The 17950-nt window shown below is 42.5% G+C and overlaps 1 protein-coding gene across 2 annotated transcripts in view; it reads right to left on the reverse strand.

Annotated features, from left to right (window-relative positions):
* PTPRT (protein tyrosine phosphatase receptor type T) overlaps window positions 1-17950 on the reverse strand; it is a 454289-nt gene that overhangs the window by 82700 nt on the left and 353639 nt on the right. For both annotated transcript variants that reach the window (XM_037402826.1, XM_037402825.1), the window contains exons 12-13: window positions 13047-13320; window positions 4288-4324 (exon numbers count right to left, since the gene is read on the reverse strand). In XM_037402826.1, the coding sequence (XP_037258723.1) occupies window positions 4288-4324; window positions 13047-13320 (311 nt within the window). The remainder of the gene's footprint in view (window positions 1-4287; window positions 4325-13046; window positions 13321-17950) is intronic.

The following is a 17950-nucleotide window of genomic DNA, read 5'->3' on the forward strand; positions in this document are numbered from 1 at the left end:
AATGGTAAAACTAATAAATAAATGTCTGAATAGAAACTGTATGGCAGAGAGCTGGTAAATTGGGGTTTAATTAGGAACTTATTTTTTAAGGAGTGTTTTATGCTAATGATATGCACCTGAGTGACTAATGCTGTGAAAGACGACATTACTCCGGTAATGTAAAAAAAGAGGAGTAGCCCACGCGGGGAGATATGTTTATGGCTGGAAGTGGTAAGAAATCTGAGAGCAATGAATCTGAAAATAAATACATATGTACATACAAAAGGTTAATAACGCTTGTGGATGTAAAACATGCTGGCAAAATGTGAAATGGCTACACAGACTGGGCAGATGTAGCGAGCTTTCTGATGGACTGTCAAATGTCACCACAGCAAAGGCTGACAATGAGTCCCCGCCACCGGCATCAGCCAGCTCCTACCCTGGAGCCACTGGATGGGAGGCAACGAGCTCAGCAGGGCTGACCCAGCTGGGCATCTGTCAGCTCTGCTCTGGAGGGTGCACCACTGGTGTCATGACCCAGTGCTCTGGAATGCCAAACCCCACCCTGACAGTTAGTAACCCAATATACAAGATCTGAGAGGTCTTTCTTGCTGCCACAGCAATCAAGTTCATCAAAACAGGAGCAGCACGCAGCAAACCACACCAAGGAGCATACTGGCGGGAGAGGTGGGAAGCAGCTCTTGCACAAAGCTGAGCTGAACTGAAAAAGGGTCGAGCTGAACAGTCTATTTCTTGCTAAAAGGGGAGGAGAGAAAACTGGGAAAACTCCCAAACTCTCTTTAATGGACTGAAACACTTTTCAAAGAGTTGTCTACTTCCATTGCCTTGGTTTTGAGGCAACGGGACATACAGAGTGAATTGCCTCCCAGCCTGCTGAAGTAGCAGCAGTGGAACAGCCTCATGCATCTCTCAAGTAATTAAAGCTACTCAGCGCCTGAACAGGTGCCCTGCAGCAACACCCAAGATGTGTTATAATCCCCCAGTAACACACTGCCTAATACATTTTACTGCTAATTACTCCCACACTCACATTTAGTGCCCTTGTTAATGCAGTACTTCAAGACAATACTCATCTTGCTTTAACATGCCTGGATCCTAATCTTCCTGTCACTGGTGTAGATCAGAACTCATTTCACTGATGTTAACGGAGCTACTGCAGTGTCAGATGTCTAGGGATGGAAAACTTAGGCCTATATCCTAAAAGGAATGTTTAGTCTGGCACCAGTAGTATGTATTTATTTTCTTGCATCAAAACAAAATTTACTTCTTCTCTGGTACCAACTCAAAGCAGAACTTTTAAGTTGTCAATGCTGAGATTAGGCTTGATTCCAAAAAAGTGGTTCTTTTCCCCCCTTAGTCTTACCAAAGACACCACAGTGGTATCTCTACTAGCAGCTCTGATGATTTTTTTTCTACAGGTTTGCTCATTCTATCCTCAGAAAGAGAACAATGCAAACAAAGGCGAATACAGGGCAATGCCATTAAAGATAATCAATATAATGAGTAGACAGAAGACAGCACAGACACAGTAGGTCATCTAGAACATCCCAGCCATCAGCCTTTGATCAGTTCACAGTGTAATTATAGATCCGTGAGCATCTCTGTCCACCGCCACACAGCAGAGTGCAGCTGCGACACCTCCCTTCAGGGGCTGGGATGTGGAGTGTCTGAGTCCTTCTACTCATACGGAGCTATCGTACGGTGGGAATTCATCCTCATGACATGTGGAAACCTGAAACTATGGGAAAGCTGCAAACCACAGAAGCACATTGTTCAGCTATTGCTCAGCTGCTCATACTTCACAGATGCCAGCAATGGAAGATACTGTTATGTTATCAAGACTACAAATCCACTTGTGATGCTACCTTGCTGGTGAGCTGCAAGGCAATACTGTACCTTTGAAGAGCTAAAACTGCATAAAATTAGCCACAGTTGTGCATATTCCCGTGTCCTTGCTAATGGTCAGGCACTGACAAATACAACATGGCAATTCACAGAGCAAGGACAAGAGAAAAATAAGAAAGGAAAAAAAAACCAAAAACCAAACACCAAAGGAATTTCCACATCGCATGCACAGAAATCAGATATCTGCCTATAAATCAAAAGTCGTATCCATTGAGACAGTGAGAATAAACACGAGAACTACCATCATTTCTTGTCCTTCTCCATTTGTGTCAATCAAGAATAATCCTAAAAACTAAGATCACCAAAAAGCAGTGGCTCTAGGCACCCTCAAGCTCTACCCCTCTCTTTTATATCTCTTATGAAATTAATACTAGTAAGAGATCCTTTTTCAAAAAGAGACCACATTCAGAAACAACAGAATGAGGGGAGCTTATGGACTCTGCCTGGTGACCTAACTGGTAAATGAAGATTAAATCAGTTTGCAGAAGTCAATTCAAGGTCAAACACTTATGTGACACTCTTCTGAAGGACCCACATCAGACAAAGCAAATCAAAAGCTCATGCAAGAATGGGACTTTTCAAGCTGTATAGTTGGTGGGTTTTTATTTGAATAGTTACAGAGCAAATACCTTTCCTGCTAGCATGACAACATTCTTCCACCAACTCCAGAAAATGGAACAACTGAAATGGGAGAAACTACAGGTCTCCAAAAATGAATTAATACAGTTTCTATGATCTCTTGAAGAGACCTCTAGTCATATTCTGGGAAAATCCTGGGGATGCTCATTCCACCCAGACTCGCCAGTCCAGCTCTTTCCACCCCCAGAAAGCCAAAATAAAGAATTTGAAATGGTCACATCACTAGCAGCTGGAAAAACTCAGGGGGAAGGAGGGGAGACTAAGACACACAGATGTTTGTAAACCCAGAGGAATGAATTAAATAAAGATTTTATGAGGAACTTTTTAAAAGAAAAGCAACAAGAGAATATGGGGAGCAGCAGCATCTGTGGCTCTCACAGATGAAAAGGAGAAAGGGGAGAAATGGCTCATCCTCCTTGGCTTTCAGTGGTGACACAACTGCTTACAGACCCACCAGCTCGTGTATCAGGTCTCAGCGGTGAAACAGCTGCACAGGTGGGAACTTCATGCAGCACCTGCCACCCCAGCACGTGGCGCTCTGTAACAGACTGGGGATGTCTCCGTAAGAAGATGGAAAAAGTCATCTTCTGCCATCCAGCAACTGTTAGCTGGGGCAGCTTTGAGCCCTCTCAACTCCTCTGTAAGTGCAAATGCAGAGGTGATCAGGAGAAAGTACCTGGAAGTAACCGGCTTCTGGTACTGCACATGACAGAAAGGAGTGATAAGAATGGAAAAAATGGGATGGTGCCTCAAAGGAAACAGGAAAGTCATGGGTTCCTGCCAATTTAGTTTAACTCTTGGAAGACTCCACAGGCAGTAATGCAGTTATTTCACATTACAGCAGAGCAGTGAGAGCACAAGACAGCAACCCTAAGTTTTGGAAACTGAGAACTACCTGTAGCACAGCCACGGCAATTACCCGATCCTTCCCTTACAGCTCAGTTTGAGACTACAGCACGTATTGAGCAAGTCTTTTTACAGCTACTCCTCTGTGTTACAAGTAAATTGGTTTCTGACACCTCTGCTGGCAAAGGAGCCCCTGGGATAATTTTGAAGTCCTTAGAAGAGTTGTTAAAAGCAACTCTGAACTCCAAGGAACCCAGGCATTGTCACCATTGGTCCCTCAAGAGTTACACCTCGTGAAGCAACCTGGTCATCGGAGCACTGCATCTTAACAGGACTTGTCTCGGGTTTGCTCATTCTGGTCTATTTGACCTATCAGTTCGGTCTATTCTGAACTAACTGCAATGAAAATAAGGAACGTACAGTACTAGTTTGTTGAATTATACCATGAAAGTGGTGTGATACAAGAACTGTGTCCCACTGTCCTCAATGTTAGGCTTATGAGAGATCTCTTCTTTTCTGCTTTATACAGTTATGGAAAAAACAAATTTCGTAGGAAGTTAACGTTGCTTTTTCAGTGATGTTCTGCTGATAGCAAGAACAGTCCTCAGGACTGGAAAGCTGTCAACAGAACAAGGGAAAGGAGAAACCTCAGGGACAGATACCTTGTCTTTCAAAAAAATAACAGTCCACACATCTAGTAGAGTGGTTCTGGAAATTGTCATTTTGCCTTTGTAATCTTCCTTTAAAAAAATAAACCAAACAAAAAAACAAACAACAAGAGGAGGTGGGCAGAGAGTGGTGTTTGTTCTTTGACTACTAACTGTAATCAAATTGTGTCACCACTGCAGCTTTTACGTTACTGGCATTGTGCTTTGCAGGAGAGAGACACGCACATACCTTTTGTTGCCAGCCGGACGCAGTTGATTTTTGTTTCCTGAAAAATAAAATAAAAAAGAAAAGGAAAACATCAAGGTGTGTAATTTGCCCATCTACAATAAACATACATCCCTTTAAAAAGGTACTAAAACAAATAAGCATTTTTCTTACACTTCATCTCTGTAAATACCACCAACAGTTTTACTTGCATAAACCACTCCATACCAACGGACTTGCCTACAGCTGCTTCTCTAACTGCTGAGAAGTTGAGTGACAACATGTTTTTCCACACTCAATGTCTGAGTGATGGGTCCCACGTAACTGCCTGATTAACTAATAGCATTTACCAGTTAAATGACCTGTTCTATAACAGGCAGACAAGCCTTGGGTCAAAAGTACATGCAACTGTACATCTAATTTTCATGCACCATTACTGCAAATTTTGCAAATTGGGTATTTATTTAACACATGGCAAACAGATACTGAGGTAGTTATTCGAATATTTCATCTCTCTGATATGTATGTGAAGCAAAACAGCATGCTGTATGGCTAGCTCTGCCAAATGAGCTATTCAAATCCAACCCACACTACTGCAGCTTTTCATTGCAGAGCTGGGATGAAACCCAACACTTTTGTTCAATCCACCTCAGAGCCTGCAGATCTGCATAAACAGGAGTTTGGATCGGAACAGCAATGTTGTATTTGGCTTAACTAACAGCTCAAACTCAGCAGCCCTCTCAGGCCACCTCCGCTGAAAACACATCCTTTCTGGTATCCCCAGCTCCTCATTCTACAGCCCTTATTGGCATGGGCTGCTTCTGTCCAACGAATGACTGCCATCCAAATCTTAATGTGCTGCTTTGGTTAAAAAGCCCACTTTGTCAGACAGTAATCTGCTGCAGGGTTTTTGTAGTACTTTATGTCTTTACATGCTCCTGTACATGTCTCAAGTGTAATGAATACTGCATAAATTACCGTGTGTAACAATGCCACATTAATATGGATGCTGGCTGGGCTCTGGAAACAACAGCCTAGCAAACGCACTGCTGAGCATCTCATTCCATCCTCAAGCAGTAAGATGAACTCTGAAAGTCTGAATTTGCTCCTGCAGAAAAAACTGTTCCATCTGTGACAGAACTTCCCTGGTCTGAGCAGAAACACGCAGTCCCATCGTCGTGCCTTTCTCCTAACACTTACGCTGCACTTAGGAAGGGGGCAACGGCAGGATCCCCCCTGGGAAACACGAGAGCGATTCTCTCTGATCTCTATGCGTTCCCCAAGACACCAGTCAGCCACACCATCTGGATATAAGCAACCCTGTGTGTAGCCTAGAAATGATGAGATATTCAGAAGGACAAACTGTCCTTTTGATTTTTCCTTCAAACTCTCTTAAGGAACTTCTGGACCACCAAGTACATATCGTGTCTATTAAGGGCTTCCTTTCCGAGCCATACAGCCCTAGAGTGGAACTGGAGCGCTGTTTACCCCAGTAAACCAGAAGCACCTCTCTTTGGTGCATCAACCCTTCTCCCCCTCAATATTCAACTTGCTACACAACCTGTTCAGCTGTCGGCTCTGCAAAGTCAACATAGCCGTGCAACACAGCTCCCCATTCATCTCTGCCTTGTGTATAATCAGTGCCAATCGCCAGCTATTCTGGAAATCCAAAATCTTTATTGCTAGTGATGATATATGAAGCTGGGAAAACATAGCTTTACTTTCAGAGCACAGCCTCAGCACATAATGCTGGGAATTATAAGACAGACAGATCCTGTTGTAGTTTACAATCTATGAGAAGGTGACCTGGAAAATCAGCGATGAAAAATAAAAATAAAAAATCAGGCTAGTATTTTTTCAGTCTAAAAGTAGGTGGATACTTGCTCACATTTTGTTGAGGAAAATTTTTGTGTGTATGGATTGCTTTCTGCTAGCTTCAAAGTCTAACAAAAAGCTAGAGAAATCAGTCAATGCTGAGAAACGGTGAGAAAACAAAACCCAAAATCTTGTTAATGATGCTGTAACTGATCTTATTTAAGCATGTGCATATTCCTGCTCCCTGCCCTCCCACAGGGTAATTTGAGAAGACAGGATGCAGTGTGTTCTGTTTGCATCTACATCTACTAATTACTGCATTTAGCACAGACAATCATAGTTATTAGAAGACCATGATCTGGCACTGCCAAAAGCAAGGGCAATCAATCACTAGAAGAACAAGACATCTGGACTTGAGAACTTCATTTCAAATTACATCTTCTGAAAAGGAAAAGATAAAAGAAAGCTGTACAGACACAAGGTGTCTGGCTACTAGGGATGGTAAAGTTTAAAGACTTGAACTTAGTCCATATTCCTGATTAGGGCTGATTATTCCATGGATCACCTTGTTGATCACCAACTGCTCATCTCTTTGGTGTCTCATAAAAATGAGATATCTTGAAATTTACTCTATTGCTCTTTGATCGATGTTGAGAATTGTTTGTATGAACTTTTCTACCAAAACCCAAAAGAAATGCACATTTTTTCCAAAAATCAGCAAAACCATTTTGCCACAATCACACTTATTTTCTGAAAAATACTGCTTTCGATTCAGACAAGGTGCTTTCCTGTACATAGTAAAGCAAGATGCTTCTCGTTAGCCAAGAGAAAAGCAAGAACAAACAACACAGATAATTCTAAATTATCCATCCAGATGGCTTAAAGCAATTACAAGAAAAATAATGAAATAAAGGACACTAAAAACCATTTTAGAAAAACAAAAATAATTTCCCCATATTTCAGTCTCCGTGTTGTTTCTGAACGTTCTTTCAAAGGCTGCGATACCAACTTCTGATCTTATGACAGCACAGAAGTTTTACAAGGTCTTATACATCTGCAACATTCCTGACAATGACCCAAGATCCTCCATATTTGGCGTAAAGAGATCTGGTTTGTATTATGGCTGAAGTCACAGGAATAACTTATTTTTTAAGATCCCAGTAGCACTACTTCTACAGCTCTGTATCACCGCCAATATCTTATACCCAAATCATAACAGAAAAACATAGGCATATTTTAAGCAAGATTGTGGAGTGAGAAAACACTGCATGAAGACATCCTACAGCTCTTGATCCAACCTTCATTTTCCAACATGCTTTCTATCCAGAAAGCTTACCGCATATTAAGCCCATCTACGTGTTTATTAGAACATATTTACATAAGTTTGTCTTCCAGAACTTACTTCTATATGAATAAAACCTGATTACTGCGTACCTGCACTCAGGGTTGAACCCTGGCTAAATTTTTAAAGTCCCGTGAGGACTGGGTTTTGGAGTGCTGGCAGACTGTTCCTGGAGGGCAGACACGGAGCTGCAGGTAGGATGAGCTGGAAACCCTCTGGAGAGAGCCCAGATTGTGCCGAGGAGCGGGTCAAGCCCCCTCTGCCAACACAGCCCATGCACGCAGACTTGAAACCACACACCGTGAGCCTGTTATAGCATCCTTCTGAATTTTCAGATTTTTTGTTTTTTTAAACATTCTTTTAATATACTTTGTTCCTTTCTTTTTCAAAGCAAGAGAGCTGATGCTGTCTACTAATTACTTAGGTTCCGAAACATGCATCTCACTGAAGTACAGTGGATGATAAGAAGACAAGTTCTGTCTCTGTCTCTTCAGTGTTTGGATGGGAACAATTTTCTGCAGAAAAGGGCTAGGAGGGCAGCAGGACATATGTTTATGTGACAGCTGCGTCTTCACAACCTAAAAGGGCAAATGATTTTTTTTTCCCCTTTTCTTTTAAAATGACAGCTTGCTGTTTACAGACTACGAGCAACAACAAAAGAAGCAGAGCTTTTTCATCCATCTGTTTTCACACCCACCATTTTTTCTTTCCTTTACTATTATTATGACTCTGCCTTAGTTAAGCAATGCTTGCCTTGCCTGAAGAACCACCTGCCAGCAGCAGTGAGACCTGCTGTCCCCAGGCGCACCGTGCAGGGACCCCTGCACCAGGCACAGCTCCATCAGGCAGCTCAGATCAGGGACAGACAATTTGAACTTTTGCTGGTGCAGACAAGTAATTACCAACCTCCCACTTGGCCTCAGTTTCAGCTTTAGTTCCCCATGTCCCAGCTTTACACCCAGCATGTTTGCTGGCAACCTGCTCCGCACAGGATAGAAACGGTGGTTCTGTCCACTGAACATCTTAAGGAGTTATTTTTTTCCGTCCTTAACAGATTTTGCCCAAGTTCAGGGGAGCTCTACATCATGTGTCTCTTTTTTATCACACTGAAGCCTACTGTTTGCTGTCTTTAAAACTGATCATGTGCATATGTCTGTGCAAGATCAATGGACTCCCCTATAATTTCTATTGCCAGCTCAAGGAAACTGCTAGATGTCTGAGAGACTAAGCAAAAGTTAAGACTGCCTTTCCAATTACAAGCTGGTTTTAGTATCTGTGTCATTTGGAGAAGGGAGGTTTAACAAAGCAGTTAGGGCTTTTATTATTTACAATAGAAAGTTATTTCAATGTTTTACAGTCAATCATCGAATACCCGCAGCACAAACCTCTCAGACGTGAGGGAAACTGGGGGAAGATTATATTTGCTATCCAGAAAACTCTCAGGTCCACACACGCGCTGGCCCAAGATGGCCAACCAGGTGTGGGAACGGGGGCTTGCAAAGAGCAAAGTACTTCCACAGCTGCTTTATTTCTGCCCCAGCAACTCCAACGTGAGATTAAGAGGTTAATCTAAGTGAACAAAACTGTACACCCCAAACCCCACTGAACAGAGAGGTCTTCAGAGCTGTTTAATGGTTCACAGAAGCAATGCAGGTGGCCTTGGTGCCACTTCATTTTTCAGAGCATAGTTCATGCTGAACTGAAGCACCTCACTATATTTTTCCACAGGCACGAATGCCACCTCTCTGCTGGCAGCTCTATCCATACCTCCAAAACGTCCCAGAAGAAGAATGTTGTGTACTGTGAGTAGACTTGTCAGCATCTAGAAATCCAGCCTGAAGTCCCCCTGATAATAATGAACTGCCTGATTGTGCATGTAGTACAAGTCATTAGAGAGGGGAAAAAAATCAATAAGAATCTCTGTAGAGTCTATCATTCCCTCAAAAATAATATTCTCATTGATTCCTGTGGTGCTACTTTTCACAATTCTGGCCTGAAAACATCATTCACCTGTTGGAGCACCAAGCTGCAGGAGCAGCTGGCAGTGTCCCCACATCACCTCCAGCTGTGTCACGGAGCCTCCTGCCTCATCTCCCACTTAGAGGAAAAGTGGCCAAGAGTTATTGATTGCAACTGTGCCATTACAGATTTCATTTCAGCTCAATGAGGTAAAATGCAACTCCAGGAAGGATTTTTGGGAAGCTCTGGTTTCTGAGCTGCTCAAAAAATCCAGGCAGGTTTCACAGTGCAGCCGGAGAGTTCGCCCCATTTGAGCGTGTTGCTGGATCACTAACCAGAGACTGTCACCTACAATGACCCAGATAAAGAACCTGGGGACAATAAAACCTCCAACATTTAACTTTGATTATCATGTCAGTATAAGGATAAGAGAGGATAAGGAGTAACACAGTATTGCCACCCTGGCCTCAGCTTTCAGCGGGATAAGCACTGGAAGGGCTGGTGTTTTAAAGGAGCTGAGCTCAGGGAGGTTTTTCCGACAAGGAAAACTTCACGCTCTGTCAGGCAGCCATCTGTAGCAGGTGGCAGCAGGACAACTAGCAAATATCAGTTAACTACCTGGATGGCTGCGACAGCATGTGTGGAGACCCTGCCAGAGGAGAAAGAAGCCAGTTGTCCTTTATTCTCCCTGTGTCACCCCTTGGGCTAACTCCTTCTAACAATTAAGCAGTAACTAACAGCGCTTGTCACCCCCACAGTTACAAAGCCTGGAGCTCCTGTTTCCTCCCCCCCAACTTACTTCAAACTGACACATTTTGGCTCAGCATCTGGTTTTCAACAGTCCCTAGGAGAGAAACTCACACAATTTGGAAGCATTTTCTATAACAAAGCTGAAAACTATTCTGTTTCACACATGGTCTATTTAGACCCCTGTCTAGAAGCTGCACCACATTGACGAAACTTCATGCAACTGTCCACAGAAAAGAATTCAGCCAGCAACAGCGATCTCATTCAAACTCCCGAACAAGTACAACATTGCACAAGAGAAGGCAGAAAAGCTTGTGATCTGATTTTGTAGCAATTTGCCGTACTTGTTTTGCATCCAGCTGTTAATTATGTTCCTTTCACTGTAACAATCACGGCTAATGGTTGCAGAGCAGACAAGAACACCAAATGAGCACAACTCTCAATGAACAGAGGAGCTGAAACAATGCAGAACTCCTGTAACACTACTAACCTCCTCCTAATCAAGCTTTTTGACCAAATACAGAATGTTTCTTCAAATTAAGCTCTCCCTGGAGTCCTACATTTCCAAAGGAAGACGTTCTGGTTCACTGCATAAAGGTTTCTCTTTGCAGGTTCCAGGTGTGGAAAGAAGTTTCATCATTCCACAACTGTCAGTGATTAATTAAACTATAGAATACCCTAATTAAAAAATGAGCAGCAACACTCTGTTAAGTTTCTCGTGCAAGAAAACATAACGCTGTATTTTAATTGTGCAAAACTGTTACTGTTTCAGATATTTTTCAGGTGCCCGTTATAAAAAATGCCGCGTTGCAGCCACAGTTATTAATAGGCTTTAGGAAGACTGGTAAAAGCAGCTCAGGTTATAGTCGTAAGTAAAACCCCAGAACTCTCAAATCCAAATGATACCTGTAAACAATTCTGGGAAACAAACAAACCTTCTTATTTAAAGCTGCAAAAGACTGGATGCAAATCAGACCTGATTTTTGAGGTGTGGGGCTTAAGGATTTTAGCAAGAAACAAAAAGTATCACAGCTACTCCTCTGAAGATCCATATTCTATTCCCAGACATTCCCTCTATGTTTTTTTCCCATAGCACTGCACTTCAAGAATATATAAACATATACTGCACCAACATAAAGTATTCACACAAGAGGCAATTGCTTGCTCAAATAGGAATGTGCTGTGTCTGGCAAGGACGCTTCTCATGCTCTCATAGACTGTGTATTCTTGCATACAGACTCTTTTGATTAACTTATGCTTAAAAAGTCCTTTACAGTCTTGTGTTCTTATCAGAACAGCCCAAGCAAGTCATTCTTTTTTGAGCCTTTATCATCTTGTGTGTAGAGTGTGATGCAGCCTGCCAGCTACAGAGATCCAGAAAAGGCAGGAGGCTCACGTTAGCGCTGCTTTAATCCAGAATGCCAGGGGAAGCCTACGTTCCCATTCATATAACCCATTTACGGCAAATCGTATCGTATTTAAGCAAACAATTTTTTTTCTTCCCTGGGGATCCATTCTCTAGCAATTAACTGTCTTACAAGGGGGAACTAACTAGACACAGAGACACGCATATATCACAATTTCCTTTATAAAGGCAAATCCAAAATTGAATTAATTGAGTAGTGCTGGAAGGGAACTATATCAACTAGAAAGGAAACCAAGGTGAAAAACAGCACAGTATTGGAGAGATTTGTGCTTGTCAGCCATACAGGAGAAACTGCAGGAGAAAGGTGATAAATGAAGGCTGTAAAACACCAAGATATGTTGCGAACACTCATTGGCATTTCCAGCCTGTTAAACAGCGCACAGTCCTCTATGATGCGCAGCTGTGTTTTGGGTATAAAAGATACTACCCCAAGCGTAGACCAAAGCCTACATCATCCATCTTTGATTGATTTTTCTAATTTTGCTCTTTTGGAGGTGATGTCTTAAAGAATTTATTTATATTGAAGTTAGATTCACGAAAGCACTGCCAAATGTGCAATAACAGACTCTGCTATCCCACTTCTTGATGCCATGTTAATGCTGTCAGACTCTTCATCAGGCCAGAGCGTCAAACTGTATCACGTTATGTGATAATCAAGAGCAATTAGAGGAGTCAAAGGGGAGGAAGGTGAAGGAGGGCTTAGACTGGATCTAGCCTATACGCTTTAGCTGAACTGACCTGAAACGGCAGAGGTAAAGAGGAGATCAGAACTACCCTAGGCTGGAATAGGAGGATGGAAGATGGAAAAGGGGCCTTCCCTTTTCCTGTGACGGGATCTGCTGGGGTGTTTGAGCCTGAGAATAGGGCAGACTATGTTTTCTGTGCAGTCTCCATTTTAAACCTAATATCGCAGAGTAAGCATATGTAAAAATATAGTCCAGAGTATTCAAAAGGAGGAATGCAGATGTGCACACAGTCTCCCCTGCAGTACGACTTACTGAAGCTGAAACTCCCAACAGTAAGTGCTACATGACGATGTGATCAAATGCAAGCTACAAGGTCATCCAACGTCATAGCCTTTGGGCAGTTCTCATCTCACAATGTCCCCTCTAAATTCACAAGCACTGTGAACTGGAGACTATTGGTACATTGCAGTTACGTCTTTTAAAAGCACAATAGCCCCTACTCTGACGTGCATGCATATGCAAGGGGAAAGAAAATATCCACATTCTAAGCAATTTGTTTTCTAAATCACATGCCAGCATGTCCCTTTACAGAGACTGGCTCCCTAACAGGTTTTTCATCGGATCTAGGCATCAGAAAGAGACTGGAGTGAATGACAAGTAATGGCATGCTTAATTTTCATAAAATTTCTGTAAGAGGGTAATAAGGAGGTGTTAAACTGGCATCCAATAAAGAAGGAAGGAGGAAGATGAGGAGGATAGATAGAGATGGTCATATGTACAGATCCAGTTCATTTTTCTCTGCACTTACTCCATTTGCCTTGCTAAGAGCCTGGAAGTATATGCTGTAGCTTTTCAGAGGAGAAAGCGGAGCATTCCAGTAGCCATTGTAGGTTTTGTTGTCGCCCACCGTGAAAGGCTGTGTGACGGGCAGGTTGATGGGTTTCAGCTCGGCTGCAAAGTAGTGCGGTGAGTCAAGACTGGAGGCGTTCTTGTAGCTCACTGGGACAGAGAAGCATTCAACGATGTCTGCAGCTCTCCGTGCTTTCTGCAGCTTCTCCTCCTTGACAACAAGTTGATAGACACTAGGAGGGAGAGAGCAAGGTAAGATTAGAGCCTTAAAGAATACTTCCAACCATAAAAAGAAAAGAGTAAAGCAAAATAAGAAATACACAGCTAAGGCATCACAGCCAACACAGTTCCGTACAATGTTTTGTACTGGCACACCAGTAATAGTGGCAGCGGCCACTGAAAGTTACTATGTGGGTAAGATGCTGGTCACTTGCTCTGTTGATTTAGTTGAACATTATCAAGATAAACCTTGGTGAAATAGATTTCAATCCTGTCACTCTGAGGAAAGGAGTAACTAATAAAATACCCTGTTTATAATGGATTTTTTCATGTGCTGAATAGCAGAAAGCAGATGCTTTCTTCTGCAGCCACCAAGACGAAACAAGAACTGTTTGCTTGGATCAAACGGCGCTTGCGGAGCAGGTGAAAATGGTGACAGATCCCTTTTGAAACAGTTTCAGGGTGCAAGAACCAGTTTAAATCAAAAAGATTCTCACATCTTCTAAGAATGTAACTTTTTTTGGCCCTCCCTGACACCTCTTTTCGGGATATATTCTGGGCTATAGAGTTCCCTAATATTAATTCCTGATGGCAAGTGTTCTCCTACCTTCCATCACTAAAAGGCTAGCTTACATACTGAGCAGGTGGCTTTACAGGTCTCCCAATTCACTTTTGTTTCAGGAAACAACAACCCTTCATATTCTTTCCAACTCTGAAATGTTAATTATTTCCAATTTCTGCTGAGCTTTTGGCCTCTATGATATGTAATAGCAATCTTGGTATTTCTAGCTTACTATTTAAGGCTCAAAGAGGTTGCAAGGCATTCAAATATACTCTGCTGGGTTCCCCCCACCCCCCCAGGCAGTTAACAAAGCCCTTAAGTTCAATGCTGCTACAGCTGAAGCAGGTTTACTGTCTGCTTAACACCACTCACCCATTTGACAAAGAAAGATACGGCTGCAGTCATTTTACTTTTTGTCAGGATATTCACATACGCTGCCCTCACCTGTCTGTGAGACTGGTCCTTTGTTTAGTTAGACAGGGGAGATCGATTAAAAGATTGGAAATAGCCAGCAGTGTATCACTCCCCCGGCTTCCACAGGCTCATTGTTGCAGAAAGGCTGGTCTGAAAAATTTCTAGCAGAGCAATAGCTCATCAGCGCTTCTGTGGGAAGCGAAGTTCTGGCACCTCCAACAAGCAGGAGTGAAACAAAACCTAGCTCAGTCTTTTGAATTAACTGTTACTTCAGGTCTGTGGGTATCTGGCACACTCACTGTTAACAACAAGGCGGTCAGTGAATCACTTGGAAATCATTTGGCTCCCAGTGCTAGGCACAAAACCAACTAATCTTTACAAGTACGACCAATTCGTTAATTACTCGGTACTGTAGTTTTCCTTGCACAGGCTGCTACCAGCGTTTGCTAACGCAGCAGGAGCACCTACCAGACGTATGGACTGCAGTCTTTAATGATGTCCCACCAGCATTTTGGAAAACTTTCCTCAATTCCAGTTTGTTGGAGGCTTTAATATTTCAGACCTTCTCTGAGATTGATTTTATGATTTTTAAAAAGATAAACCGGTTTCCCAGCAACACTTCAAATATCGTTGAGGATCTAGTAGGAACTGTTAAGCAAAAACCTCTTTAACCTAAATCTTCTCATCAGCTTAGCAACAGAAACTTTTAGCTTGCCATTTTGGACACTGTTTACTAACAGACTATCTGCAGATTCTTACTCTGCTCCTTCTCTCTGACAATAATAAGCTATACTACTGGTAAAGTTTGCAATTTTGTTTGTCAGCAGTGTGCAAAACTGTAGCTGACATTTTTATGGGCATTTGACACATGCCTTCTGACATAAAAATGCTTGGTTTCTATTTTACCCCATTCCACATACTTGTATTTTCTGGTTATAGACAAAGTTTCCTTTATGTACATACATAAATATATATATGTATAAATATGTATTAGCCTCCTCTCAGCCTACACAGAGGCCAAGGGTTCCCTGTTCCTACCTCCCTGATACCTCCCCTAGCCCTACGCATTCTCTTGGTTGTCCCACTTGCTAGCAACAAAGTCTTGTAAATACACCGGTCTGTCTGCGGAGGAGGAGCTCCCAGCAACATCAATTGCCAGATAATGGAACTCTTTTCTCAAATGATTAGAGAACTTATTTTCCTTTGAAGACTTTCTCAGTTCCTCTCGCAGCAATTTTAATATATGCTCCACCAGTTCAGGCACTCTTTTTGTCACGAGCAAGACTTTTGATACATAGAACATAACAGATACTTTTGTCCGTATTCTTTCATATTTTCACTTTCCTACTTAGCCATTAATGTCGTCTTCCTTTCACAGGGATAACTCACTTTTTTAATGACCTGAAATTTTACCTTTAATGTTTATTCTTTGGAATAAATTGAGTTGCTCTGGAAGCACAACACTATGTTCATGAGCATTCAACTGAAATGTAATAGATGTCCCATTTGTGTTCAAGTCAAAACCCCGTTAATCTCCTGCTCAAACACTATCTCCTTTTCTATGAAACAATTACCTGAGCCAGCACTGCTGTCACTGTTCCCTCCACCTAAAAAACCGATGCTGGTGAAACTCAGCAGGGATGACTGACTGCTTGCTTGGCATGTTTCCCCTTCGTGCCCCAGCTCACAATGACGGACACTGCCTGCTCGTCTCTGTGTGCTCCTGCCCGGCTCATCACCGCCACCCTCCAGCCCCCTCTTCCCCCGAGTCTCCACGATTTTGCAGTGGTCAAGAGGCCACTCTCAAAGGAAGTGGTCAAGCAGCCAAGCACATGACTGATTTCAAAGATTACTCTGAACTGAAGATTATTACTCTGAGAAGATGTTTTCTTATCAAATGATTCTTCTGGGTCTCCCTTTCTGATATTTTGATCCCAGTAATTTGGCCTGTCTAGACCCTCCACAAGTGTAGGATTCACAGCTCACCCCTAGCTCGTACACAGACTAGCAAAGTCTCGTTTTCTTTTTTCTTCTTTTCTGCCATGTCTTTGTTTTTCAGGCTATGCTCTTTTCCTCCTGTTCTGTATTCACCTTGGAGTAGAATTTTGCTGACTGTCTTTAGGGCATTTTCAGAGACCAACTTCTCCATGTTAACCAGTGAACTGCTGAAAGGCACACCAAGTGCTCCCACACCCGCTACCATTAGCATTATGATGCTCTCATAACTGTTCGCCTTTTCATTGGGGCAAAAATCCAATGATCCTACGTCCGAATGACATTCCTGTGGGAATTCTGAGTCACAAGCATCCAATTACTCACCCTAAAGTTTGGCCAAACCATCTGCATTGCCACAACAATTCTCAAAAGAGAAAAGTAATTCAGCTTTGCTCAGAAGATGAAAACTTTCCGTGACACATTTATGACCCCTAAGATTGCAGCTGGGCACTAACTCACAACAAACCCCGTGAGCAGGAGCTGCCCTTTTGGCCCACAAAAGCACTTCAGTTGCAGTCACATCTCTGTTTCGGCGCTGAGCACGATCAACTATTTGCCACTTGTTACGACTGACAATTTTGTGATGCACAGCAGTGTGTTTACAACTAAGGGAAAGGAGGAGTAGTTTTCCAAAAAGAAGTGCTAGAGGGAAGGAAAAAGAAGCAGGCAAGGGAAATAAGGAGGAGATATCCAAACTAATATAATAGCTCTTATTCTGGCTATCAGGTAGGTAGTAACATGGATCTCCTGGGGCTCTCCCCATCTCAAGCTTCAAAGATACTGCTCCCAGCCAGCATCAGCTAACACTGCTTTCATAGCAGGAATCAATACATCCATTGCAAATGCTCAGCTGGATAAAAGAAAGTTTCAGTGTCGCACATTGAAATTATGTTAAAAAAGACAACAAAAGTGGAGCATTAAAACTCCCAATACTATATAACAACTTCAGTACCAATAAACTGAAAGATGACACAGTAAAACTAACTACTACATTTCAATTTTTAATATTCAGCCACGTTTGCAAACGCTGAAACCAAATCCACACATGTGCATGCTGCAGGGCAATAGAAGCAGAGGTCTTGCTTTCCAAGCACTAAGCTACTCCACGTCACCTCACTGCAGTCAAGTAACGCTGCTGTCCCTATAAACCACTGGAAAGGATGGGTTTCCAAATATCCATAAGCTCTGCTTTCCAGAGATTCTCAAATCTGGGCCACTAACCAAATGCCTGTCTTGCTAGAGGGCTGGGCAGCTGACTGCCCTGTGGTGCAGCTGCACGCTGCTATTAGAAAAGGAGGCCAAGGCTAGGCTCTTTGATAAATGTCACAGGTCCTAGATAGATAAATCCCCATTACTTTTAATAGAAGTTTTTAAAAAGCTTTTGACAGCTCCAGTCTAATTGACTGATAAAGGCACCAGCCATAATGGTTGCCACAGCACAAATGTTGTCTGCAGAAGAAGAAAATGTGCTCTTATCATCATCTGCAAGGTAATCTTTTAAATGATGAGTTGTCTATTCAGTGTGGAAGTACAAGTGTGAATAATCAACATTCCAAATCACAGCCTGTTTCTGTGCGACCGAGATCTCTCAGTGCTGTTCAGACTTCTCCTTCCCCTGCTCTTGGTTTCTCTTTGTGCAGCTTGCAGCACAGCGTGATGATGGACCGAGGAAG

The sequence above is a fragment of the Falco rusticolus genome, chromosome 10 (genome assembly GCF_015220075.1).
Source record: "Falco rusticolus isolate bFalRus1 chromosome 10, bFalRus1.pri, whole genome shotgun sequence".
Classification (NCBI taxonomy): Eukaryota; Metazoa; Chordata; class Aves; order Falconiformes; family Falconidae; genus Falco; species Falco rusticolus.